Source organism: Canis aureus, chromosome 30, assembly GCF_053574225.1.
Source record: "Canis aureus isolate CA01 chromosome 30, VMU_Caureus_v.1.0, whole genome shotgun sequence".
Lineage (NCBI taxonomy): Eukaryota > Metazoa > Chordata > Mammalia > Carnivora > Canidae > Canis > Canis aureus.
In genome coordinates this window covers 35,200,132-35,225,621 of record NC_135640.1, presented here as the reverse complement: position 1 = coordinate 35,225,621, position 25,490 = coordinate 35,200,132, and the positions used below count along the sequence as shown (strand labels likewise).

General features: G+C 46.8%; 3 protein-coding genes and 1 long non-coding RNA gene across 16 annotated transcripts in view; 1 reads left to right on the top strand and 3 right to left on the bottom strand.

Annotated features, from left to right (window-relative positions):
* Positions 1-9,978, bottom strand: LOC144301570 (carbonyl reductase [NADPH] 1-like; the record flags this gene model as incomplete). Its single annotated transcript, XM_077878684.1, has 3 exons — positions 1-909; positions 8,549-8,656; positions 9,405-9,978. Coding segments are annotated over 3 exons (984 nt in total), but the record flags the coding sequence as incomplete, so codon positions are not given.
* A 1,337-nt stretch (positions 9,979-11,315) lies between these two features.
* LOC144301906 (carbonyl reductase [NADPH] 1) lies at positions 11,316-16,137 on the bottom strand. Its single transcript, XM_077879142.1, has 3 exons — positions 15,796-16,137; positions 15,124-15,231; positions 11,316-12,039 (listed from the first exon to the last, which is right to left on the bottom strand). Exons 1-3 carry the CDS (start codon positions 16,082-16,084, stop codon positions 11,603-11,605), a joined length of 834 nt encoding a protein of 277 aa, XP_077735268.1. The 5' UTR covers positions 16,085-16,137; the 3' UTR covers positions 11,316-11,602.
* A 5,056-nt stretch (positions 16,138-21,193) lies between these two features.
* Positions 21,194-23,453, bottom strand: LOC144301656 (uncharacterized). Its single transcript, XR_013368395.1, has 2 exons — positions 23,243-23,453; positions 21,194-21,900 (listed from the first exon to the last, which is right to left on the bottom strand). It is a non-coding gene; the product is annotated as an uncharacterized LOC144301656 (long non-coding RNA).
* A 111-nt stretch (positions 23,454-23,564) lies between these two features.
* The window catches only part of SETD4 (SET domain containing 4), an 84,042-nt gene continuing 82,116 nt past the window's right edge, over positions 23,565-25,490 (top strand). For 3 of the 13 annotated variants that reach the window (XM_077879139.1, XM_077879137.1, XM_077879134.1), the window contains exon 1: positions 23,565-23,776. Coding sequence is in view for 5 of the 13 variants with exons in the window: in XM_077879135.1 (XP_077735261.1) it covers positions 24,264-24,278 (15 nt within the window). In the remaining 8 variants the exon portion in view is untranslated. Of the gene's footprint in view, positions 23,777-24,115; positions 24,279-25,490 lie in introns of those variants that run through there. The other 10 variants (XR_013368809.1, XR_013368810.1, XM_077879133.1 and 7 more) reach the window with 9 other exon arrangements.

Sequence of the window (25,490 nt, the reverse complement as noted above, 5' to 3'; positions counted from 1 at the left end):
TTGACTTAGAATTGTTTATTCGCATGTAATGTTCATTTATTATTGTCATCCACTCCATTTTTTCTTCCATATCACAGAAGAAATCACAGAAACTTCACAGAATTAGTAGGCAATTCAGTGTGAGTCCTCAATAGCAATAGTGATTCCCTCAACCCTCTTTTATTTATTTTTTATTTTTATTGTTTTTAAGATTTTTATTTATTTATTCATAGACACACACACAGAAGAGAGAGGCAGAGACACAGGCAGAGGGAGAAGCAGGCTCCATGCAGAGAGCCCCATGTGGGACTCGATCCCGGTCCCCAGGATCACACCCCAGGCTGCAGGCAGCGCCAAACCGCTGCACCACCAGGGCTGCCCCTCTTTCATTTTTTTATAAGAATACTGCTGACAGGATAGCAGTCTTTTTGGTCAGTCATGAGGAGATTATAGTAAGGAACCACAAAGGGCACCGAAAGGGGAGTCCCTATTGTTCAACTTGCTTTTCCATGACAAACTCGCCATGAGGCCCCTCAGCATCTGAGGGCAAAAGGGCTAAGTAGACAGGCGTCTCTGCTCCATCTTCTGGGCTTTTGATGGCATCTGCTCCACCCATGTCTGTTCTCACTCACCCAGGGCAGCAGGCATTCAGGAGGATCTTGTCATCTCTCCTCTGCTCACTCAGTTTCCTGGCATGGATTCTGGACAGAATGGTGATACCCATCTTTGATATTCCATAGGTGACTAGTTTCATATCAGGCCAGCCCTCCTTCTTGTGCACTCCATTCTTTACGTCTTCCACAAACTTGTCCATGAGCATCCCCAGCTCCTCCTCTGTGATGGCCTCACTTGTAAACTTCTGTTGCAGTTCTGGGCTGCACTGTTTAAGGGTTACGAAGCCCATTACGCTAGACACATTCACCACTCTGCCTAAAATACAACACAAAGAGTCACAAAGAATGGCATGCGTGAGAATGGTGAATACCAATATTGCTAGTATTTTGTCCATTTGGGAGACAATTTCTAGTTTGCTATGAGGGTTAATGAAGACTGCCTCTGTAACTCGAGGACATGCTGCAGTCTTGAACCTTGTTTTACCCATAATGTCTCTGGTGATGTGACAGAAATGATCTAAAGGGACTGAGTAGTGCCCAGATGTTCCACAAAGAAGAGAGAGTGCCCTATACAGGAACATGGCAAGTACAGTGTAAGAAGGCACTCCCTGCCATCATGGGTAGAGAGCCACTTTTCCTCATAGGTCCCCTCTGGGACTGCCTGGAGACCTTATTATAGTCACCTGAGCAGTGCTCTATGAACAAGTGTTTAGTAGCTCACAATCAGTTTCTGAGTTTAAAGATGGCCTTTTGAAGGTGAACAGACTACGTTGGGATAAGTTACTTTTCACTGTGCTGTGGCCAGCTAAAAGCAAATCACCTCAGTGGGCTGAGTTGTATGATGTTTTCTCTAGGTTTGGGATATCATCCTCTCAGGAGCAGTGACAAAATGCCTGGCCGTATGGTCATGGAAAGGGGCAGTGGAAAAGTGACATGTTATAAAGAGATGCTCTAAAAAGAAATGAGGTCCATGCTACACCATGGATGAACCTTGATAACATCATTGAAATAAAGAAGCCAGTCACAGGAGACCACTCATTATATGATTCTCCATATATGGGATGTCCAGGGGAAAAAAAAGTAGGGACAGAAAGTAGATTGGTGGTTGCTTGGGGCAGGTGGGGAACAGAGGGCTCATAGATAAGGGTCCAGAAACTGTTGGGGTGATGACAATGTGCTAATCTTGACTCAGTGATGGTTCCACAACACTGCCCATTTGCTAAAATCTACGGAGTTGGATTCCTGAAATGGGTGAAGTGTACGATAGGTGAATTGTATCTCAATAAAGCTGTTAGAAGTATAAAGCACTGACATATTTCTCACTAACTCTTTTCTGAAAAAGTAGTTAGTATTTAAACAATGAACTTAATAGACATCTATAAGTAATTAATCTCATATTTTTATATTTATTTAAAATTTTATTTATTTTAGGGAAGAGTGAGAGTTCATGAGCTGGCGTTAGCAAGTGGGAGATATGAAAAGATGAGCGTCCAAAGAAGAGGGAGAGGAATAGAGAGAATCCCAAATAGACTCCCCTCAGATTGCAGAGCCTGACCCAGGGCTCCATCACATAACCCTGAGATCATGACCTGAGTCAGGTGATACCAAGAGTCAGTAATGTACTGACTTAATGGACTGACTAGCTTAATGGACTGAGCCACCCAGGAACCCCTATTTTTATATTTAAATGAGTCTTTTTATCATTATAGAAAGGTCATGAGATCATACCTACAGTGGGAGATCAAGAAAATTAGGAAACTTTTCTTTTCTTAATATAAATATCCTGGAATGAAAGTCATTGCCACTTAAATCTGAGTTTCCTCCCACTGAGGAATGGCAGGGCCAAAAAAGTTCAGTGGAAGAGATGATGCATGGATGGCACTCTGACTCTTATAGAGAGAAATTGAGAGAAAATTAAGTTGAGAGAAAATTAAAATGAATTGTAAAAACTATGTTCTTCATGTGTCAGTCTTCTAAGAGGAATACCTTTTAGAAAGGGCTCTTTTACTCAAGTACTTTATTTCATCAATAACATGTTAAGTGTAATGTTAGTGGAAACTATTTGTCAAATGTTTTAGTGAGTACCGCTGAAAACTGGAGAATACTTATGGAAGAAACCAAAGAAGACAGAAAGAAATGGGAAAACTTTCATGCTCAGGTTTGGAAGAACATATATTGTTAAAATGTCTGCACTACCCAAGGAATCGACATATTCAATGATTTCCCTATCAAAATAATACCAGCTTTTTCATAGAGCTAGAAGAAACAATCCTAAAATTTGCATGGAACCAGAAAAGATCACGAATAGCCAAAGTAATGCTGAAAAAAGGAAATCAAAGCAGGAGCCAACAGCATTCTGGACTTCAAACTATATTGTAAAGCTGTAGTCATCGAGCAGTAAGGCACAGGCACAAAACCGGACACACAGATCAATGGAACAGAATAGAGGACCCAGAGATGGACCCACAAGTGTATGTCAACTAATCTTCAACCAAACAGGAAAGAATATCCAATGGAAATAAGGGACTTTCTTCAATAAATGGTATTGGGACACCTGGACAGCCACATGCAGAAGAATGAAACTGGACCACTTTCCTACACCATACACAAAAATAAAGTAAAAAAGGATGAAAGACCCTCATTTGATATGGGAAATCCTCCAAATCCTAGAGGAGAAAGTTGGCAGCAAACTTTTTGACCAGAGCCATAGCAACTTCTTACTGGATATATCTCCTGAGGCAGGGGAAACAAAAGCAAACATGACCTTTTGGAACCTCATCAAGATAAAACTTTCACACATCAAAGGAAACAATAAAAAAACTAAAAGGAGGTATCCCTGGGTGGCTCAACGGGTTAGCCCCTGCCTCCCGCCCAGGGCGTGATCCTGGGGTCCTGGGATCAAGTCCCACATCGTGCTCCTTACATGGAGCCTGCTTCTTCCTCTGCCTGTGTCTTTGCCTCTCTCTGTGTCTCTCATGAATAAATAAATAAAATCTTAAAAAAAAAAACCTAAAAGGCAATGATGGGGCAGGGAAAGATATTTGCAAACGACATATCTGATAAACGGTTAGTATCTAAAATCTAGAGAGACCGTATTAAACTCCACACCCAAAAAATACATATGTTCATACAAATGGGCAGAGATGTGAAAAGATGATTTTCCATAGAAGATATCCAGATGGCTAATAGATACACGAAAAGATGCTCAACATCACTCATCATCAGTGAAATATAAATCAAAACCACAATGAGATACCACCTCATATCTGTATGGAATTCTAAAATTAACCACTCATGAGACCACAGATGTTGTCATTGATGGGGAGGGGGCGTGACCTCTTTTGCACTGCTGCTGGGAATGCAAACTGGTGCAGACACTCTAGGAAACAGTATGGAGGTTCATTAAAATGTTAACAATAGAGCCACCTTATGACCCAGCAATTGCACTACTAGGTATTTATCCAAAGGATACAAACATAGTGATTCAAAGGGGCACATGTATCCCTCAATGCTTAGAGTAGCACTATTAACAATAGCAAAATTATTGACACAGCCCAAGTGTCTATCGATTGATGAATGGATAAAGAGAATGTGATATATATACATATATAATGGAATATTACTCAGTTATCAAAAGGAATGGAAACTTGCCATTTGCGACAACATGGATGGAGCTAGAGTGTATTATGCTAAACCAAATGAGTCAGCCAGAGAAATAGAAATATCGTATGATTTCACTATGTGGAATTTAAGACACATATGAACATAGGGGAAGGAAAGGAAAAATAAAATAAGATGAAAAAAGAGAGGGAGGCAGAGCATAAGAGACCGTTAATTGTAGAAACAAACTGAGGGTTGCTGGAGGGCAGGACGGTGGAAGGTGGGCTCAATGAGGGATGGGCATTAAGGAGGGCAATTGTTGGGAAGAGCCCTGATTGTTATATGTAACTGATGAAACATGGAATCCTATTCCTGAAACTAATTCTACACTAACGTGAAATAAATTTTTAAAAAGTTTAGTGAGTACTTCTCAAATATATATTACTTATAACTAGTTAAATTTCCTTCAGGGGCATCTGGGTGGCTTAGTAAGTGAAGCTTCTACCTTCAGCGCAGGTCATGATCCTGGGCTTAAGCCCTGCCTGGGGCTCGCTGCTCAGCAGGGAGTCTACTCCTGTCTCTCCCTATGCCCTTCCCCCTGCTCCTCCTCATGTTCTCATTCATGCTTGCTTTCTTTCTCTATCTCTCTCTCTCACTTTCCAACTCTCTCTCAAATCGATAAAATCCTCAAAGAATTTATTTTTAAAAATATTACCTGCCTTTTTCACAATTGAAATAATACATATTCATGATTCAAAATTGCAAAAACACACAAGTGTGTGCAATAAAGGGCAGGACAAAGGGAAGACAAAGCCTGAGGAAGCCACACGGGGTAACTGGTATACCAGAAAGGCAGCTGTCTTTACTCACAGGGGCTCAGGACCATTTTCTTACATACCTGTAGCATTAACAGCAGGAGGAGAAACTACTAAATTTCCGTAGGCTGTTTGTAATGAAGTGATGACATCTTTTCTATTCTGTGTTGTCCATCTCAGGGGGTCTAGGATTAGCTATGAAAATACTGACCTGTGTAATGAAGGAGGTCTGACGGGCAGTAGAATGGTTTTGTAGGTAAATTGCTAGATGTGGGTGCCTCTGCTAGTCACTGTTCCCCAGGCCTGTCCACCCACTGACCACATCCCCAAGGGAACAGGGTGGCCACTTGGGGGCTTCTCGTAGGAACTGAGTGAGACTGTAGATCCTTGTGGTCTGACAGCTCAGGACAGGAAACACAGGTGCAGGAACTTGTGGAGCTTCCATAGCAAGGACTCTGATGTAAACGTTTTTGTCTTCAAGTGTATTCATGGATTTTGAGGGTCATTTTAGAGACTCTGAACTTGAATACACATGGCAGGTATATGGGCTAGGAAGTATATGGGCCATCCGAATGTCCTTGTGCAAAGGGTGTGTGAGTGCATTTGAGTGTGTGAGATGTGGGTGAGTGTGTGAGAGACAGGGACTGTATGTGAATGTGAGTGTGACTGCATGAGTGTGTGACAGTGTGTGTGACGTAGTGTGTAACACGGTTTAGACATCCTCTCCTCTGCGGTCACCACTTCAAGTGTATTCCTTGATATTCAAGCCTATTCAAGGGGCATTAAGTCCACAGCCAATTCCCATGACCTTTTATGATTCAACATTCATCATTTTCCCTCGAGGATTCATCTTTTTTTCATAACAAGGTTAGCAGTATTAAGTGTCTGGAGTGATAAGGGATTTTTCACAGAATACTTCAGGGTTTTAAATGTGCCTCCAGTTGTTTTCCATGAGGTGCCTGAAGGCCTGCAGTGAGGAAGACCTTGGTCCCAATCAGCAGAGTCCTTTGATTTTCTGTTTGTTTTGCCTTATTGGATAAGGCGTCGTTTGGAGAGGTGCTCCAGTGGCAAATATTTGAGGTGCTTGTGTAGTTTGAAAAATCATTAGTTAGGATGCCACATGACCTCAGTCTGCAATCAGCTGTGATTGTGTCCTTGAGAGCCATTATTCTTCCATTTCTGAATGGGGATAATATATAAATATTCCATCTAGCCACCAATCCTTTCAAGGACAACAGTATGTCAGTGTGTGTGTGTGTATGTAAGATTGAGGGAGAGTTACCTTTTATACTAGATCTTCTCAAATGAAGATTATGAATCCTTTTGATAAGGTTTCCTTCGTAAGGGTAGCCTTACAAGTCTGTATTTTCTCCTAGTACTTTAGCTAATATCTGATGAACAGGAGTTTTCAAATTTCAAACTTTTGCTCACTTCCTTCAACATGGGTATAACTTAATATTTTTTTAAATAAGTACATATAGATTAAAAGAGAAAAAAAAGAAGAATAGAAGTTTAGCACTTTAAAGAGTGGATCATTCAAATGATTCAAAGGAATACAAATTCAAGGGAATGGGAGGGAAAAGCAATGGATGTGGGAAGGGATGTTCATGGCCTAGATACCGATTGCCTGGTTAAGATCGGTGGTGGCCACCTGGTTGGGTAGATTCTTATCTTTTTTTAATGGCTAAATTATTTCCGTAAAACTCTTTTTGAAGAAAGGATTAAAAATATGAAATAGCAGCACCTCCTATTCCTCAATGTCTTTAATGTCACAATTCTCTTTAGTTTTGCTCTTTCACGCCAAAAAAACAGAGCCAATAGAGCAGAAACCAGTCTTTGGAATTTGTTCTGTAACCACAGAGATCTGGTGAAGTCATTCAAGACTGTTCTTTGTATCCTAGTTTCTGCAGTATGGGAGAGGAGGGACAATATTTGCTTTTGGTTATCCTAGCTAAGATTTATCTCAAATAGAATCTCCAAAGAAAGTGCTGGTCACAGGAAACACTGTGGCTGCCATCCCCCCAAATAAGGGAAGAAGTCTCCTCTTGCAATAGGCAAGAAAATCCTACTTTCACAAGGAGAATAGAGCTTGCCTGTCCATGTCCATGCAGTCCAGGTTCCCCAAGTTAAGATCAGTAGAGTTTGATTAGAACCTGCTTTAGCAAATCCAGGAGAGCACTCACTCCTCATTCTGGTCCAAGGCCAACAAGGCAGCAATAAGCAACACTGTTGAGGTAAGTGAGATCCAACCTCAGCCAGAAGTCATTTTGCCTTCTAAGGGGAGCACCTGTATGATGTGTGGGGGTGGCACAAGTAAATTCATCCCATCTTCAAGGTTTGTGGTGAGTAAAGGAGACAGGTGACATCTGAGAGCTGCCCTGCCACATGCCAGTGAAGGAAGTGTCGCAAAAAGTACGAGAACTTTCCAGGACAGAAGAGGAAATGGGGGCAGAACGGGGAGTCAAATGTACCTGCATGTACTCTTTTCAAGGGAGACATCCTAATCATTCTAAAAGTATCAGCTTATCTTAATTAGTGTAGTACATGGGTGGTGGCTCCCCCATCACATTCACATGGGGTAAGGATTACAGTAGTTTACAACCAAGGAATGATGGCAGTCTGTCTTGTGCAGAGCATTGCAGAAAGTGAAGGGGAATCCATGGGCCTGGTCTTTGGCAGGTCTGATGACAGAGATCCCTACAAATGATGCTCAGAGCTTGGGCTTTGCTCCTGAAGGAATTTTGGGAGACAGTGAGCACCCAGAAGGTACAGAGAATGACCTCAGAGTAAAAGACTCAGAAGTAGGGTCTCTTAGGAAAGTTGGAATGATCCAGAAATGATAGCTGAGTATCTGTTGTAGAGCTGGGATGGAGGAGAGGCCTGCAGAAAAATGCAGAGGACAAAACCCATAGGACCACTCTTAAGACCTGGTCCCTGATAATCAGGAGCTGGGCACAGTGACCACATTATTCATGATTGGGGGATTGTGGGCTATGTGAGCAGGATTTTTTTTTTTTTGAAAATGGTAAGTGCTGTGATAATGTAGATGTTTAAATGAGGGAGAGTTGAGGGCTGGAGGGGCAGGATTTGGGTGTGGAAGTATGTGTGTGTGGAGCTCTGGGAATGTTCTAGGGGGCGACAGATGTTGGCGGGGAGCAGAGACATTTGGATAGCAGAGTCCATTGGTCTGAATAAAATCTGTCAGAGAGAGGGAGAGGGAGAAGAAAGGGTCCAGAGAGGAATCCCAGGGAAGTGCATTGTGAGGGGCATGGAGGAAGCAAAGGGCTTCTCTGAGGAGAGTTCTGAATGAAGACTTGAAGGATAGGACAGTCAGTGCCTCTAGTGGAAGAGTAGAGGGATAGAGGACATTGCTGACTGCAGGGCAAGTGTGTCAGAGTCCTGAGGACACCTCTCCCGGGGGAGGTACCGCAAGGAGGCCAGGCCCTGGCTGAGCAGGGCCAGGGTCTTCTGGATGAGGCCAGAGTTCAGGGGCCGGATCATGCCAGAAGCAGCACAGCTTGGGCCCTTCATCAGGCTCACCTTGGGGTTTCACTAGAGGCAGCAGTTCTGTGCATATATCTCGGGTGCCAAAGAAGTTTGTCTTCAGGGTCACTTCTGCTTGAATATGTAGGGGTGTGGGATCATCAGCTATTAGGGGAGAAGCAGAGAAGATTAATAAATAGTAGCCATCTGAGAGGATTCCAGGATATGACAAATACATTTTTTAAAAGTTTTTATTTATTTATGATAGTCACACAGAGAGAGAGAGAGAGAGGCAGAGACATAGGCAGAGGGAAAAGCAGGCTCCATGCACCAGTAGCCTGACGTGGGATTCGATCCCGGGTCTCCAGGATTCTTCCCTGGGCCAAAGGCAGGTGCTAAACTGCTGCGCCACCCAGGGATCCCCAACAAATACATTCTTTTAGTTTTCATGTTCATTCTATTGAAATCTCAGCAACGTCTAGGTTAGTGGACTGTATGGTCTCAAGGTGGTTTATCGGTTGTGCTGATGCCGTGTAGCTGTGTAAGCTGGCATCATTTGGGGAGGCTAGGGAAGTGTGCACAATGGGATTTCTGTTTACCTCTGTTTGCAATTTGTTGTTTCTTACAAAATGGGGTAAGTATTCACCAAATGGCTCAGATCCAAATTGAGGAAAAAAAAAAAAAACACCCAAATAACTAGGTCAGGTCCCTTATTTTTCCATGGGGATACCAAGGCACTGTGACTCTAAGACTTACCCCCCAGAGGCTTCTGTCTCTCTGTGCCTGCAGTCTGACCTCCTTCCCCAGGGAAGCCCTTCTAGACCCCATAGTAGTGGCTCAGGCATCATCCCCAACCCACTCTGTGTGGTTCCCTAACGGAGATCCCCTGTTCTAAGTGTTCCCATGTTCTTACACTTGAAGGTGATGCCTGCATTGTTGACCAGTACATCCAGGCCTCCAAACTCCTCCCACAGGAAGTCACGCAGGGTGCGGATGCTCTGCAGGTTGTCAATGGCCAGCAGGTGGAAGTGCAGGCTCAGGCCCTCAGCTTTGAGATGCTGCCTGGCTGCCCGTCCCCGTCCCCGTGTCTGGTCTCTCACAGTGAGCACCACGTCCCCAGGGAAATTCCGGCACAGGTCCCTTGAGGTGGCGAAGTCAAGGCTCTTGTTAGCTCCAGTCACTACCGCCTCATGGGGTATGACGACATGGTTGCATGGAGTGCAAGCACCAGCCTGTGTGGTGAATGATTGATGCTTTGGCCACGGGGAGGGAGGTGGTGTTCCAGAGCCTTGGCCACAGTCAAGAGATGCCAGTAGAAATGTGTCTGTTATCGAGCAGTAGGCTCCTAGAGGAGCTTCAGTCCCTCCATCAAAGGAGGAGCCAAATGTTCCAGATTTCCTAATGACCTGTACAAGGTATGTCTCCTGTGAACCCTGAACACAAACAGGACTCTGCCCTCTTAGGGTCACTTTTCTGAACCCAGATATGGTTCAGGTTGGACTGACATGTTCCCCAAAAGAAAGGTGGTTCGTGATGGAGTATAAGGAGCTAGAGAATCATGGTAGTTGAACTAAATTTTGGGAAAACCTCAACAGAAAAAAAAAAAGGAGTATTGGATATTTTCTTGGGAAGAGTCCTCCCTCTGTAGAATGGGAATCTTTGGGTTCTTCTAAGATGCAGTGAAATTGCTGGCACAGGGAAAGTGCTTCTGAGGACCCGGAACCCTTACTTTCTTAGGAGAAACTTAAGAGGGCGAAAGAGGGTTGGGTCCCGTGCTCAGACTTGGGTGTGGGCAGGGTTCCCCCTTTGGGTGATTCCAGGGATCCTCACGTGGGACAGGAGGTCTATGAATCTATGGGCCAAGGTATATTGATTAGATGTTTAATGGTTACATAACTCCGTTTCCCTAAAGTGCCTATTTTTTGTTTAAGGTCACAATTAAAAAATGTTCTATATAATTCAATGTTAAGGTATAAAGAAGGAAAGACCTTTGTGGCACCAGTTATTTTTGGAAATTGGTAGTAGGATACTATGGTTTTTTCCTATACATTAATATTCCTCATATGTCCATTTACAAATGAAAAATAATGGTAATTTTTCAGCTCTTTTGATGTGAAAAAGTGAAATACTTTTAACATAAGGACCCTAACCTTGCTTTCAGGGTGTATCACCTATGGTTTGGGTAAGCCTGAAAATCCCTGTGAAGAGTAAAGAGTAATCAGTAGAGTACAGGCATCTTTGCAACATTCATGCTCCTGTGAAGGGAAGCATGTGGGGGATGTTCAGTCAGCCCCACAGGGATACCAAGGGCTTAGATGGGACAGTAAGAATCTTTGGTCACACCGGTGTCTTGGGCCCCACTCCCGGGGACTTGTTATCGGAACCCAATCTCTACTCAATCTTCCCCATTGTCTCAAATTGTCCAATAGATGTATCTTACATGGCCACTGCCATTTCACACTTGGCAATTGTTATTTTCCCAAGGAGTCTGATATTCAGAGACCACAGGGGGTGTCTTCCCCTCATGGTGTTGTCCATGCTCTTCTACAGGCTGGTAAAATAGGCTGCATGCCACACCCAGCCATGCTCATTGGTTTGCATACTGTCTGTGGTTACTTTCATGCTACGGCAGCAGATCTGAGTAAATGCAACAGGGAGGAGTGTGTGGCCTGCAAAGATAAACATATTACTCCCTGCCCCTTTGCATAATGTTTGCTCACCCTTGAGTGAAATTCTAACTTCTCTTGATCTCATGATCAAGATCTCTTGATATCTTAGGTGTAGCAGATTTCTCAGCCGGTTCACCATATAGAGGCTGCAAAGAGGCATTTATAAATGAATATTTATTCATCTCTAGGTTCATGATTTCATGTTTTCTGTCCCTGTATTACAGAAGAAATCAAAAATACCTTCACACAATTAGTAGCCTATTACAACTCCATGCTTAATAGGGATATGTTATACATTTTCTTTTTCTTTCTTTCTTTTCTGTTTTTGTTTTTGTTTTTTTTTTTGCTGTGGAAAGGCTTATTATTGAAAATGGAAGAATCCTTTTGGTCAAAGGAGGGGGGTTATCCTAAAGGGTTCCGTGGATGAAGGCCTAAATTAAGCTCACCATTGTTCAACTTTTTTCTCCATAAGAAACTCTCCATGAGGCCCCTCAGCATCTGAGGGCAACAGGGCCAAGTAGACAGGGGTCTCTGCTCCTTCTTCTGGGCTCTTAGGGGCTCTAGGTCCTGCCATGTCTGTTCTCACCCACCCAGGGCAGCAGGCATTCAGGAGGATCTTGTCATCTCTCCTCTGCTCACTCAGCTTCCTGGCATGGATTCTGGACAGGACAGTGACACCGATTTTTGTCACTCCATAGGCATTATCAGGCCAGCCCTCATTTCTGTGCACGCCTTTCTTTGTGTCTTCCACGAACTTGTTCATGAGCCCCACCAACTCCTCCTCTGTGATGGCCTCACTTCTAAACTTCTGCTGTAGTTCTGGGCTGCAGCTTTTAAGGGCTCGGACACTCACCACGCTAGACACATTCACCACTCTGCCTAAAATACAAGGCAAAATGTTACATAGAAAGGCACAAGATTGATGGATACCAATTTTACTCAGATTTTGTTCTAGAAAATTTCCTCTTGAGATCTTTTTAGTTTACAAGGAGCATAATAAAGACTGCTTGTATGAGTGAAGGGTATGATAAGGTCTTGAAACTTGTTACACCCTTAAGGTATCTGATGATGTCTACCAACATTCTACAAGGTGGGCCCTGAGATGTTCCATAGGAAAATGGAAATGGTTTATACAAGAACCTGCTAAGGAGAGAGTTAGACACTCATTGTATTCAAGAGTGGATTACCTCCTTCTCCCTAAGGCTGCTTTTGGGACCTACTGAGGATCTTATGGTCACTGGGGGAGTACTCTACAAACAGGCCTCTACTGACCATCAGAGAGCTGATTGGTTTAAGGTGGGCAGTTCCATCTGGTTTGGAAGGCTGCTTTACTGTTCAAGGATGGTAGAAACAAATTAATAGGGTTGCATGGCTTGCATGGTGATTTGTCTATGATAGGGATTTTATGAACTTGGGAGTATGTTATGGCCTGAGAATACAGACATGAAGAGAGGCACTGGAAAGCCGGAGGACTGAAGGACTTCCATATAGGGCATAGTGGCCCTGTGGAGTCCACTATGGCAATTTAAGGGATAAAGTAGGATATGTCAATGCCCAGCAGAAGAACCACTTTCAGGATTGGAGTGGGACTGGAACCAGCAAGTGGATATCCTGGTGTGCTTGTATGACATGGCCCTACTGTCCCTGAGATGAGTGGAAATGGGGCCATGGCAGCAATGCAGAGCTGGGGTTATTGTCGACTTAGACTCTTGCACCCTGTGAGTCAAACACATGTGAAGGACTCTTGTACTTCTCAGCAAAAGAGACAAAGACTGGAGGCGGTTATGGGAGTGATTTCCCAAAGGGGCGGCCAAGCACATGGCTGTCAAGTTGCATGGAAGGTAGTAGCCCTGGAGGTTCCAAATGGGTCCAGACACGTAAAGACCCTATTTCTGGACCAAACTTTGAGTAAACCTAGAGGAAGATGCCAATGTTCAAGCAGTATAGGAGGATGAGAACAGAAGATAGTGCGACAATTTAGCCTAACGAGTTACATTTCTGCAGGCCAAGCAACACATTTTCCTCTGCATGGAGTGGTTCCACAGAGAACTGGAACAGGCATCTCAATCCTTGCTTGTCTCAAACACCAGATGAAAAGTATGTAGGGCTTACACACATTCATGAGCATGTATTCACACTCAACATGGGCGGGGGGCAAGGGACTTTCCCCACTGGGCAGATTCTTCTGCTTCACTGGGGAATGTGGGGAAGAGGGGGTTTGGGAGGATGCTGCCTTGACCTTACAATTCTTCCCCACACCATCTCAACTTCCTTTGCTTCCTGCTCACACCATGGTCCTGGGACCAGGGCTGCAACTGTGGAAATAAGAAGCAAGGATAATGTCTAAGCAAGAAACTGTGTAGCTATAGCTTTAAATCTTGATGTCAGAATTCCTAAGGACATAATGGAGTGGACGGTGCCTTCCCCTGTGTGGCAAAACAGGACTGACAGTCAACATAGCTGTATTGCAGAGTGGTTGTGCCAGCCCACTCGTCTAGACCTATGCAGCCCTGACCTATAGGAATGGGAGTGGGCAGGAGGGAAGGCACTAGATTGAGTAGTATCATTGCAGGTCATCGGGACCAGCACAGATGTTGACCTTTATGTCTCCTTCAAGGTGAATGGGGATAACAAGGAGGAGGAGGAATGAGGGTAAAGGCACGAATAATGGGTCTTGCAATAAGAGGCATCCAACAATACACAGGTGCCTCGAGAAACTCACTGCTCTGAGGAGAGGATAACATCTCTTAGCTCAATTCTACCAGATGCCCCAAAGGGTGAAGCCTACATGTTGCCAAGCCCACTTGTGTTTTTGGGAGCTGACTAGGCTGAACATAAGCCTGAGCAATTGAGTGGCACCACTATGGGAGATATGGCCATGTGATATGGTGACGAACAGAACATACTGTTAGTCACTGAGTGGGACTCTAGATATGTGCCAGCATCTCTTGATTCTTGTTTTCAGGTTAGGTGTGCCACGGTAGTGTGATGAGGTGTCACACCAGGCTAATGAGCCCTACTCAACCAGCATTTATCCATGAATCTCATGTTGATAGTGATATTGATGGAAGACTGAGTCAAGCCTCCTCAGGATGTAGTCCTGATGGAAAATGACTACCCTGATGAAGAAGTGGATTTAGCTGGCCCTCAGTGTATGTCACTAAGAAAATCACAAGGTAGAGAAAATATATGTACAGTTGTCCATATGGTCATGGAAAAGAATCCAAACATAGGCAGGAAGGCCGGACAGGGATACCTGGGGTGGAATTGGCGAGCTCCAGGATGGCACGTCTCACATCCTGGTGGCCTTGGCTTTACCATGGCAGCTCCCAGGCTGGCCTGCAGAGGGTGGCAACAGCCTGGCGGGGCAGTACACCTGCCCCATCTGCTGGAGACACACCACTGGTTATCAGCAGCTATGGCCACATGTGAGTGTGCAGGTCTTCAGGAGGCCATGGGGAGGGGTCTGTACCCAGCTGGACAGGCCGTGGGAGGGCATGGTGAGGAGGAGAGACAGGAAGAGAACCATGTGTGTCTGGAGCTCTGGAAATGTTCTAGGCAGGTGATAAGATTTTCGAGGAGCCAGAAAAGTTTGTGTCGTGGAGTCCACTGGTCTGAATAAAATCGCTCAGAGAGAGGAGAGAGTGAAGAAAGGGTCCAGAAAGGAATTCTCAGTCAACTGCATCTGTGAGTGGCATGGAGCCAATAAATGGCCTCCTGAAGAGAGTTCTGAAGACACGAAGGTTAAGACAGAGCCTCAGATGAAAGCATAACACAGGGCACTGCTGACTCACAGGTAATTTTAAGAGTCATGAGGCAGAGCAACAGAGTCCCGGGGGAGGCACAGCAAGGAGGCCAGTGTGGCTGAGCAGGGAAAGGGGCCAGGGCACGTAGATGAGACCAGAGAGGCAGGGGTCAGATCCTGCTAGAAACACGACAGCTTGGGTTCCTCATCAGGCTCACCTTGGGGTTTCATTAGAGGCAGCAGTTCTGTGCACACATCTCGGGTTCCAAAGAAGTTTGTTTTCATGGTCACCTCTGCTTGAATGTGAAACGGCGTGGGATCATTAGCTTGGGGGGGGGAGGGGTTGGTGGGGGGAGGAGAGAAAGAGAATAGCATTACTAGCGTCCATTTGGTAAAATTCCAGAGAACCATACATAGCACAAAGGTGCATGTGAAATCTAGTGAATGTTGTGTAAAACCGGCATCAGTCACGATTCTCTTATGATACTATGTGGTGTTACAGGACGGCAGGTTGGCGGAGGCTGGGTGAAGGGTGGTGCTCACAGGGGAAGTCTGGTCAACCAACGTGTGCGATTGTCTTGCTTATTACGAAACCAATAAAAATCCACCCAACTGCCCTGAAGTCCAATGCCAGAGAAACTCTGATAATCTGGAAAAAGTGTCCCAAGGAATCAGAGGAATCACAACGGTCTCTCTGGTTGGAAAGCACTGCAACCGCTGCCGGGCTCTGCTCCAGCGCCTCCCCGGGCCTCCACCCCTCGTCCTACATTAGGGAGCCATTCTGGATGTCGGGGCGCTGCGGGCCTGACCCCAGGGGTCCCTCGACGGATGCAGCCCACGCTGGCTTAGGAGCCCGGGGGCACCTCCCCTCCTAGCTCCCATCCCCTTACTCTTGAAGGCGATGCCCGCGTTGTTGACCAGCACGTCGAGGCCCCCGTACTCCTTGCGCAGGAAGTCGCGCAGGGCGCGGATGCTCTGCAGGTCGTCGATGTCCAGCAGGTGGAAGCGCGGGCTCAGGCCCTCGGCCTGCAGCTGCTGCACGGCCGCCCGGCCCCGCGCCTCGTCCCGCGCCGTGAGCACCACGTCCCCCGAGAACTGCCGGCACAGCTCGCGCGCGATGGCGAAGCCGATGCCCTTGTTGGCCCCGGTCACCAGCGCCACGCGGGAGGCTGCAGACATGGCTGCGGCCGGGGCGCACCTGCAAGGGCGTGTTTGCTCCGCGCCGCGCCCTTTCTACGCAGGCGCAGGGCGGGCGTGGCCAGGGGCGTGGCTAGGGGCGTGGCTAGGGGCGTGGCCTGGGCGTGGCTTCCCGAGGAGGTCGTCCCGGGCCCTGGGCCGGTCCGCGGCACCCGCGGGGGTGTGGCCTGGCCTGACCTCGCGGCTGCCCCGTCCTCCAATGCCCGTGTCGCTCAGCATGTCGAAACGGAGCTTTTATCCTTGGTTCTCCGTGATTTTTTTCCCTCGTATTTACGCAACTATTAAACTGTTGGCGTGTGCAGACGAAGAATGGGGTGTTTGCACAGGTTTTGCTTTCCGGTGTTTTTTTTTTTTTTTTTTTTTTAAACTCCCTATTAAAACAGATTTTATTTGAAAAAAAAAATAAAACAGATTTTATTTATTTGACAGTGATAGTGAGAGCGCAGAAGCAGGGGGAGCAACGGAAGGAGAGCGGGAAGCAGGCTCCCTCCCTGCAGAGCAGGGAGCCTAACGTGGGGCTTGATCCTAGGACCTTTGAGATCATGACCTGAGTGGAAGGCAGACGCGGAACCAACTCAGCCACCCAGGTGCCCCTAAAAAAATAAATAAATAAAAATAAAAAAATCTCTTGAACTAAAGCCTTGGTAACTCTAGTTGTGGAATAAGCTGGCAGTAACATGGCAAGGGTTTGAGTGTGTGTTGTTTTCTTCCCTAAGTATGTGAAAGCAAACCTAGTGGCTAATCCTTGGTTGGTTTTTACATAATGGGGAGAGTTCACTGAAATGTCACAGGGTGGCCTCTTGCAGGGGCATCAGGTTACTTGTATCCAGGTACTGCAGTGTACAGGTGGGAGGGAGGTTTTTGAAGCCCTTGCTCACACTCTAACTCGTCAGGATGCATCTTATTTTCCACATTTTATTATTTTTTATTATTTTTAAAAGATTTTATTTATTTATTCATGAGAGACACGGGCAGAGGGAGAAGCAGGCTCCATACAGGGATGGGGGACTGGATCCCGGGACCCCAGGATCATGCCCTGGGCGGAAGGCAGGCGCTAAATCTCTGAGCCACGCAGGGATCCCCCTATTTTCCACACTTTAAAGTGAGGGAATGGGTCCTCACACAAAGTTTGTAAATTAGTTCATTTTTGGGAAATTGATTTTTCTTCTTATTTCCAACTTACAACAGAGGAATAGGGGATTATAAAAGCGAATCTCATTTGTGTACTGTCCCCATATGGGAGCCACACCACAAGTAGCTATTTAAATGTAAATTTAATTGAAATAACACAATTTAAAATTCAGTGTTTAGTTGCATTAGCCATATTTCAAGTGCTCAGGAGTCACGTGTTAGTGGCCACTGTATTGGACAGTGCAGATCTACAGTATTTCCATCATAACAGAAAGTTACAAGCAATGCTTTAGAGAGATTCCAATGATGTTGCAATTTCAAGGTGCCTTTCCAAGCAGTTACAAAAAAACAAAACAAAACAATCTGGGAAGGCCTTAGCATTCTTTGACCTAAATTTTTATTGAGATAATTGCAGATTTACATGCAGTAGTAAAAGAAGAGCAGAGAGATTCCTTATACTTTACTCAGTTATCCTCTATGGTAATATTTTGCTACATTACAATATCAATAATGAAGATATTGACATCAAAACAATCCACCAATCATATTCAGATTTCCTCAGTTTTACTTATTTATATATTTGGATCTATACAATCTTATCAAGTGAAGGTTTTCTGTCCACCACTGCAGTCAAGATGTAAAACATTTCCATCAGCACAAGGACCTGCAGTGTTGCTTTTTTATAGCTAAACATTTCTCTCTTGCCCACCACCTCTCCATTTCCTTGGAACCAGTAATCTGTTCCTCATTTTAAAAATTTTATTGTTTTAAAAATGTTAGGTAGATAGAGTTGTGTAGTGTAACCACTGGGGATTTTTCTTTTTTTCACTAGAGATGACCAAGATCTTTGTTTTGATTTTTCTCTTTTATCCAAGTGTATACCTGGTCTGTCATTTGCTGAACTCTCTCCACACCACTCACTACTTTCTTCTTCTTCTTTTTTTTTCACTACTTTCTTCTATAGCTGTGGTGAACCAGCGTTATATGGAAGTAGGATGAATTAAGTTCATTAAGAGGGCCATTCACAGCACATGGTATGCAGGAAACTTTGGACATGGGAAGGGCTATTTCAAAGAGCACATTCCAGGAGGGCCATGAACGTGTTTTCTGCGTGATTTCTTTATCCTTTTAGAACTGGTCCCAGAGCAAGACTGGACAGGTCAATAAGGCAGGAGGCTCAAGAAAATACAATACATAAAATATCACATGGAAATAAGAATTTAGCATATGATGAAAGTGGCATGAACAATTATGGGAGTAAGAATTATTCCAAAAATGGTATTGGAGAAAGGGAGTGATAATTGCATAATGCACATCAATTAATTTCTAAAAAGAGAAAAAAGTGCTTTCTCACTTATACAGTTTTATATATGCAACCATAAAAGAAGTATAAGAAAATGTAACTAAAATTTGTGGGAAAAAGACTTTGTAAGCAGATCAGGGGAAGAATCACAAAGGAAAGGGCAGATTTGAGTATGGGAAATGTTTTTTGAAAAGCATGCTGATTTAAAGTCAGTGAATTAAGCTCTTTGGGATGATTTTTTTTAAAATTTCTGTCATTGTTTTATAGTTTTTTTTAATAAATTTATTTTTTATTGGTGTTCAATTTGCCAACATATAGAATAACACCCAGCGCTCATCCCATCAAGTGCCCCTCTTAGTGCCCGTCACCCAGTCACCCCCACCCCTGCCCACCTCCCCTTCCACCACCCCTAGTTCGTTTCCCAGAGTTAGGAGTCTCTCATGTTCTGTCTCCCTTTCTAATATTTCCATAAAGGGGAAAGGAGAATGAGTGGGAAGTATCAGGGAGGGAGACAGAACATGAAAGACTCCTAACTCTGGGATGATTTTTAATATATTATTTCCCCTGTCAAATTTGGGTCTTGACCTTGGCTGGGTGTTTGTGAGGTCCCTATCATTTTCCATACATAGCACTTTGTCTGACTTCCGAACAACTTGAGAAATGAAACAAAAGAGTAAAGATGGAGTCTCCAGATCTCTGTTAGTACCGGCTAGCTTGGAAGATATTCCTTAGTCATTAGTGAACTCTGAGATCATCCTGGCTGCTAAATGGAGAAAGAATTTTATCACATCTTTTCACTTGTGGAATAAACTCACATCTTTACTATCCACTGGTTCAAAGCAGTTATTTTACTTGCCCAAATGTACCCAGTTCTATGGTGTTGGTTAACATAAAAGATGTAGGAAAGCTGTACTGTGGAATGACAAATTATTAAGTTCTCAGGGTCTTCTCTTGCCCATGATTATTTACACTCATCTGATTCTACTTGGCACTGGCTTTTCTTCCGACATATTATGCCTGTTTGGAACGGTCAACAAGGTGGAGCATGGATTTAGAGTCCCAGAATCAAATTGTGGCTGAGCTGTTTAGTAGTTATGTAACTCTAGGCTATATCTATTTAAGTTTGTCAAAGATAAGCAATGCTGGATACATTTTAAGGTGCTAAGAACAGATTTTAATCGGTAATATATTATTGAATTAGGGAAGGGGTCCAGCCTGAACCAAATTCAGCTTGAATTTGTACAGAGGTGGCTGAGTGTTTTAAAGGGAGAAGGAGGGAGTAGGGAGGGAGAATGAAAAGACAGAAATATGAGTCAGGGAAATGATAAATGACAAAATGACAGGTCGGTATAATTATTAGGCCAGCTGTGTGGGCTACACAGAGATGGGGAGACAGACTCCTATTTTTTTCTGATGATTACATTTCAAAGGGATGGCTTTCAAGTCCTTGAGACTCTACTGATTTATAGGAGATACACACCTCAATTGCAGAGAGGAGGGACTTACAAATTGTAAATCCCTTTTAGCAAATGCTCTAACAAATGGTGGTGAAGGGCCTATTATCAGTTGTTGGCTAGAACAAATTTTAAATTCTTTTTGGCAGCCTTGAGTATTTTAAAGATAGCTAGGGTCATCTTAGGGATGCAGCTTTGAGCTATCAGAACTATGTTAGTTGCCTTTCTCTCTCTTTTCTTCCTTTCTTTCTGATCTTATTTGTGTGTGTGTGTGTGTGTGTGTGTGTGAGAGAGAGAGAGAGAGAGAGAAAGAGAGAGAGAAAGAGAGAGAACAAATAGAGGGAGTGGCAGAGGGAGAGGGACAAGAGTCTCCACTGAGTGAGGAGCCTAGGTGAGACTTGATCCCAGGATCCTGGGATCATGACCTGAGCTGAAGACAGATGCTTAACTGACTGAGCCACCCAGATGTCCCTAGTGTTTGCTTTTTAAAAGTATAATTTGTGTGTGTGTGTGTGTGTGTAGGGGGGAGAGGATGAAATCAGTCATGCTGAGTTTGTATATTTTACAGGCCAAGACTGAGGTCTAGTTGAGAGGAAAGGTCAGAAGAGCCTGATTAGAGTTTGCTTAAGGAGAGAATCCTTGTCAATTCCCATCTAGAAAATGGGAGTATGCTTTATTTTCCTCCCTCATAAAAGGAAAATACTTGTTTCATCCTATCCTTTTCTTCTTGTCTTGAATGCATTTGTGTGAGAATGTGAGGCTTGGAGCCGCAGCAACACCATAAGGAAATAAACTAACAGGTGAGTAGCTAACTCCCTAAGAATGACATTGTGGAAAATTAGAGCCTTGATCCTCCATAACAGCATTGAATCATAGGTCTAAATCTGGAACCAACTATTTCCAGCCCCCTCTTTACTTTTCGTTCTTCCCTTGTTATTTTTCTTTTAGAGAGCAAAGTGTGCCGGAGTGGTGCAGGTGGGCAGAGAGAGAGAGAGAGAATCTCAAGCAGGCTCCATGCTCAGTGCAGAGCCCAACGCAGGGCTTAATCTCACCACTCTGAGATCATGACCTACGTGGAAATCAAGAGTCAGACGCTTAATGGAGTTCCCTCCTGGGGGGCCCCTACCCCCCTTTACTTTTCAATAAACTTAATTTTAGGATATATTTACTGAAAAGTTGCAATAGAGAATTCCCATATACTCCTTATCAAATTCCATTATTTTTTAAAAGATTTTATTTATTCATGAGAGACAAATACAGAGAGAAGCAGAGACACAGGTAGAGGGAGAAGCAGGCTCCATGCAAGGAGCCGGACGTGGGACTCTATCTGGGCACTCCAGGATCCAGCCCCGGGCCAAAGGTGGTGCTAAACCACTGAGCCATCCAGGGATCCCCTCAAATTCCATTATTAACAACTTACTATTATCTGTTACAAGTAAAAAAAAAAAAAAAAAAAAAAAAAAAAAAAGCAACATGGAACATTAGTATTAACTAAGCTCCATGCTTTATTTGGATTTTACTAGCTTTCCCCCTAATATCTCTCTTCTACTCCAGGATGCCTTCCAGAGTACCACATTACACGTAACTGTCACATCTTCTTCGTTTTCTATGGTTTATGAGAGATTCTAAGTTTGCTTTTTTTCCCCCATGAATTAGGGACAGATTTTGTCAAAGTACATGGTCGACGTGTTTTTCGGTTTGTCTTGATGTTTTTCAATAAGAACTGGAGTTACGGGTTTTGGGGAAGAAGACCATAGAGGTGGCGAACCCTTCTTGTATCTGGGTAACAGGCTATGGACTTCATCGATCACCGTTAACCCTCATCACCTGACCAAGGCAGTATCCGCCAGGTTTCTCCGCTGGAGGTGACTTTCTCCCCCTTCCATCTTGTACACTTTGGAAGCGAGTCACTAAGTGGAGTGGGGAGGTGGGGGCAGAAGCTGAGCTTTAGATCCAGGGAGGTTTGGAATTCTGGGGATCTGGGATAGCCAGGCTCCAGCAGGAGAAGTGGGGTGGGGGTTATGGGGCAAAGGGGTGGAGGCCGGCCTGCGGAAGAAGAGAGGGGTGGGGAGGGGCGAGGTGGGGCAAGGAACAGGTGAGAGAAGATGGGAGGAGATGGGGTGGAGGCAAAGGTGGGGGGAGGTGGAGGGAGGTGGGACGAGGTGGGGAGACGTGGGACGAGGTGGAGGAAGGTGGGGAGACGTGCGATGGGGTGGAGAAAGGTGGGGGGAGGTGGGACGAGGTGGAGGAAGGTGAGGAGATGTGCGACGGAGCGGAGGGAGGTGGGGGGACGTGGGACGAGGTGGGGAGACGTGGGACGAGGTGGAGGAAGGTGGGGGTAGGTGGGACGAGGTGGAGGAAGGTGGGGAGACGTGGGACGGGGCGGAGGGAGGTGGGGGTAGGTGGGACGAGGTGGAGGAAGGTGGGGAGACGTGGGACCGGCGGAGGGAGGTGGGGGGAGGTGGGACGAGGTGGAGGAAGGTGGGGAGACGTGGGACGGGGCGGAGGGAGGTAGGGGGAGGTGGGACGAGGTGGAGGAAGGTGGGGAGACGTGGGACCGGGCGGAGGGAGGTGGGGGGAGGTGGGACGAGGTGGAGGAAGGTGGGGAGACGTGGGACCGGGCGGAGGGAGGTGGGGGGAGGTGGGACGAGGTGGAGGAAGGTGGGGAGACGTGGGACCGGGCGGAGGGAGGTGGGGGGAGGTGGGACGAGGTGGAGGAAGGTGGGGAGACGTGGGACGGGGCGGAGGGAGGTGGGGGGAGGTGGGACGAGGTGGAGGAAGGTGGGGAGACGTGGGACGGGGCGGAGGGAGGTGGGGGGAGGTGGGACAAGGTGGAGGAAGGTGGGGAGACGTGGGACCGGGCGGAGGGAGGTGGGGGGAGGTGGGACAAGGTGGAGGAAGGTGGGGAGACGTGGGACCGGGCGGAGGGAGGTGGGGGGAGGTGGGACGAGGTGGAGGAAGGTGGGGAGACGTGGGACCGGGCGGAGGGAGGTGGGGGGAGGTGGGACGAGGTGGGGAGACGTGGGACGAGGTGGAGGAAGGTGGGGAGACGTGTGATGGGGCGGAGGGAGGTGGGGGGAGGTGGGACGAGGTGGAGGAAGGTGGGGAGACGTGCGATGGGGTGGAGGAAGGTGGGGGGAGGTGGGACGAGGTGGAGGAAGGTGAGGAGACGTGGGACGGGGCGGAGGGAGGTGGGGGGAGGTGGGACGAAGTGGGGGCAAGGAAAGGTTGCCTGGTAGGGCCGGACGCTACCTGCCAGGGCTGCTGGGCCCGAGGGCGAGGCGGAGGCCAGGGGTTGGCGGGAGCAGGCGGGGAGCTGGCTGCTGCAGGGGCCAGGCGGAGCCGGGGTGCGCGCCCAGAAGGCCCTTCCCCGCTTGCTTCCAGTTTGGGAGAGACCGCCCAGAGCCAGTCCCGGGAGCGCAGCCTGGTCTCCCGCGCAGCTTGCGTTTATCTATCCCTGACGCCGGCGGTGGGGGGTGTGTGGGGGGGGGGGGGGGGCCGGCGCAGCGCTTCCGGGGAAACTAGGCGCACGCGCAGACGCACGCGCAGACGCACGCGCAGACGCACGCGCAGACGCAGACGCACGCGCAGACGCACGCCAGGAGTGGAAGCCCCCGCACAGCGAAGCTTCCGCCCGGCGGCCGAGGCCGGGGGTTGGTGAAGCGTGGAGGCGGGCGCGACTGATGATTCGCGTGTCCCTCCGCTGCGTGGGCCGGCGCCTTAACTCCCTGTCACCTGGGCCCCTAGTCCGGGTGTCCTGGAGCGCTAGCCCGCCGCCGCGCCCAGGTGAGCCAGAGGGGCTTCGGCGTGAGGGCGGCTGGGGACGCGGGCCGCCCGGGGCCCGGAGCTTTCCTTCCCCTTTCCCTGTTGGTGTGAACAGCACCGCTCGGCCCGCACCGCCCCCTCCGTGGGCCGCGCGCCGCAGGGTCCCGAGGCCCGCACGTCCTTCCGCGGACGTCGCCCCTGAGCCGCGGGGGTCGGGGGATGCGCCGGAGCCTGTGGCCGGGAGTTGGTCCCTCCGGGGTACCGAGGCTCAGGCTCAGCCGCAGGGGGGAGGAGGGAGGGGGGAGCGAGGCCGGGGCGGGGGGAGGGGGTCCGACCTGCTGTCACCGGGGCCCCGGATGCCGGCGGGGTCCGTGCCCTCGGGGACCCGGCTCGCAGGCTTTGGGTAGGTCGCGGAGCTTCCGCGGCTGCAGCGGGGTGGTAACGGTGCCTGGCTTGTCACTCGTTTCCGCCCAGTGCTCATCAGTAGTGGATTTTTAAAGCCAGGAGTATGGCCAGAATGCAGGTACGTGCACCTACGGGATGTCCGTGTTGTGGCCCTTACGCGCTCCTGCGTTTATAAGTCCCAGAATAGGAGGATGTACGTACACGTAATAGTAAAAGCTTCCTCTTCAGGCACGGGTTTGAATATCCTGCCTTAAATTCTGTTTTATGAACACAACGGACTATGTCAAAAGCAAACCCAAAAGGAATCATTAAACGTCCTGCAACCTTTTCACTTAAGATATCTTGAACATGGGGGGGATCCCTGGGTGGCGCAGCGGTTTGGCGCCTGCCTTCGGCCCAGGGCGCGATCCTGGAGACCCGGGATCGAATCCCACGTCGGGCTCCCGGTGCATGGAGCCTGCTTCTCCCTCTGCCTGTGTCTCTGCCTCTCTCTCTCTCTCTGAGACTATCATAAATAAATAAAAATTAAAAAAAAAAAAGATATCTTGAACATGGGGACACCTTGGCACGTACCTCCTTCCTGTCAGTGGCTGCATAGTGGGTTCATGTCCATTGTCTGTCGCCCTGGTGTGGTTCACGGATCTCATCAGGTTAGAGACTACGATAGTAATTTTAAATTTTATGATCATCTTTTTGTGTTGTCTGATTTCTTGGCTCTCATTCCCTCCCTAATCTGTTGCAAACCTCCATTTACTTACATTGATTTCAGTATCCTGGTTCTAAGAACAAATCCGTATTTCCTTCGTATTAAAAAAGGATTTTTATTCTTCTAAGACTTTCTAGCTGATGGGGGCTCCATGGCTACTGTGTTGTTTTTTTTGTTTTTTTTTTTTTTGTTGGTTTTGTCTTTTTAAAGATTTTATTTTTTTCATGAGAGAGAGAGAGAGGCAGAGGGAGAAGCAGGCTCCATGCAGGGAGCCTGAGGTGGGACTCGATCCTGGATCTCCAGGGTCACACCCTGGGCTGAAGCCGGCCCTAAACCGCTGAGCCACCAGGGATGCTCTGGTTCTTTTAAAGCATATTGGTGCTTAGTGAATGTGGATTAGCACTGAGTTATGTAAGTCACCAAAGCACACAGTTGTCAAGTCAGTTATGAGGATTTTGATGATTAATCAGCATTTAATAGGACTTCAAGATAAAACTATTTCACAAGGACCGGTATAATGGATATTTCCTTCCTGCACAAGGAATCACGGCTTTGCTCACAGTATAAATGCCTTGTGTACAAAGACACTTAAGAGAAACGGTTTAATAAATAACAGGAGTCTGT

Bases quoted from the DNA above. Each gene is read 5' to 3' on its own strand.
- LOC144301906 (XM_077879142.1), bottom strand. From the start codon at position 16,084: ATGTCTGCAGCCTCCCGCGTGGCGCTGGTGACCGGGGCCAACAAGGGC. The intron at 15,232-15,795 runs GTAAGGGGATGG...CCCCCCCCCAAG, and splicing joins CGCGGGCATCGCCTTCAAGA to CTAATGATCCCACGCCGTTT. The intron at 12,040-15,123 runs GTGAGCCTGATG...CTTGTATTTTAG, and splicing joins GCCTCTAATGAAACCCCAAG to GCAGAGTGGTGAATGTGTCT.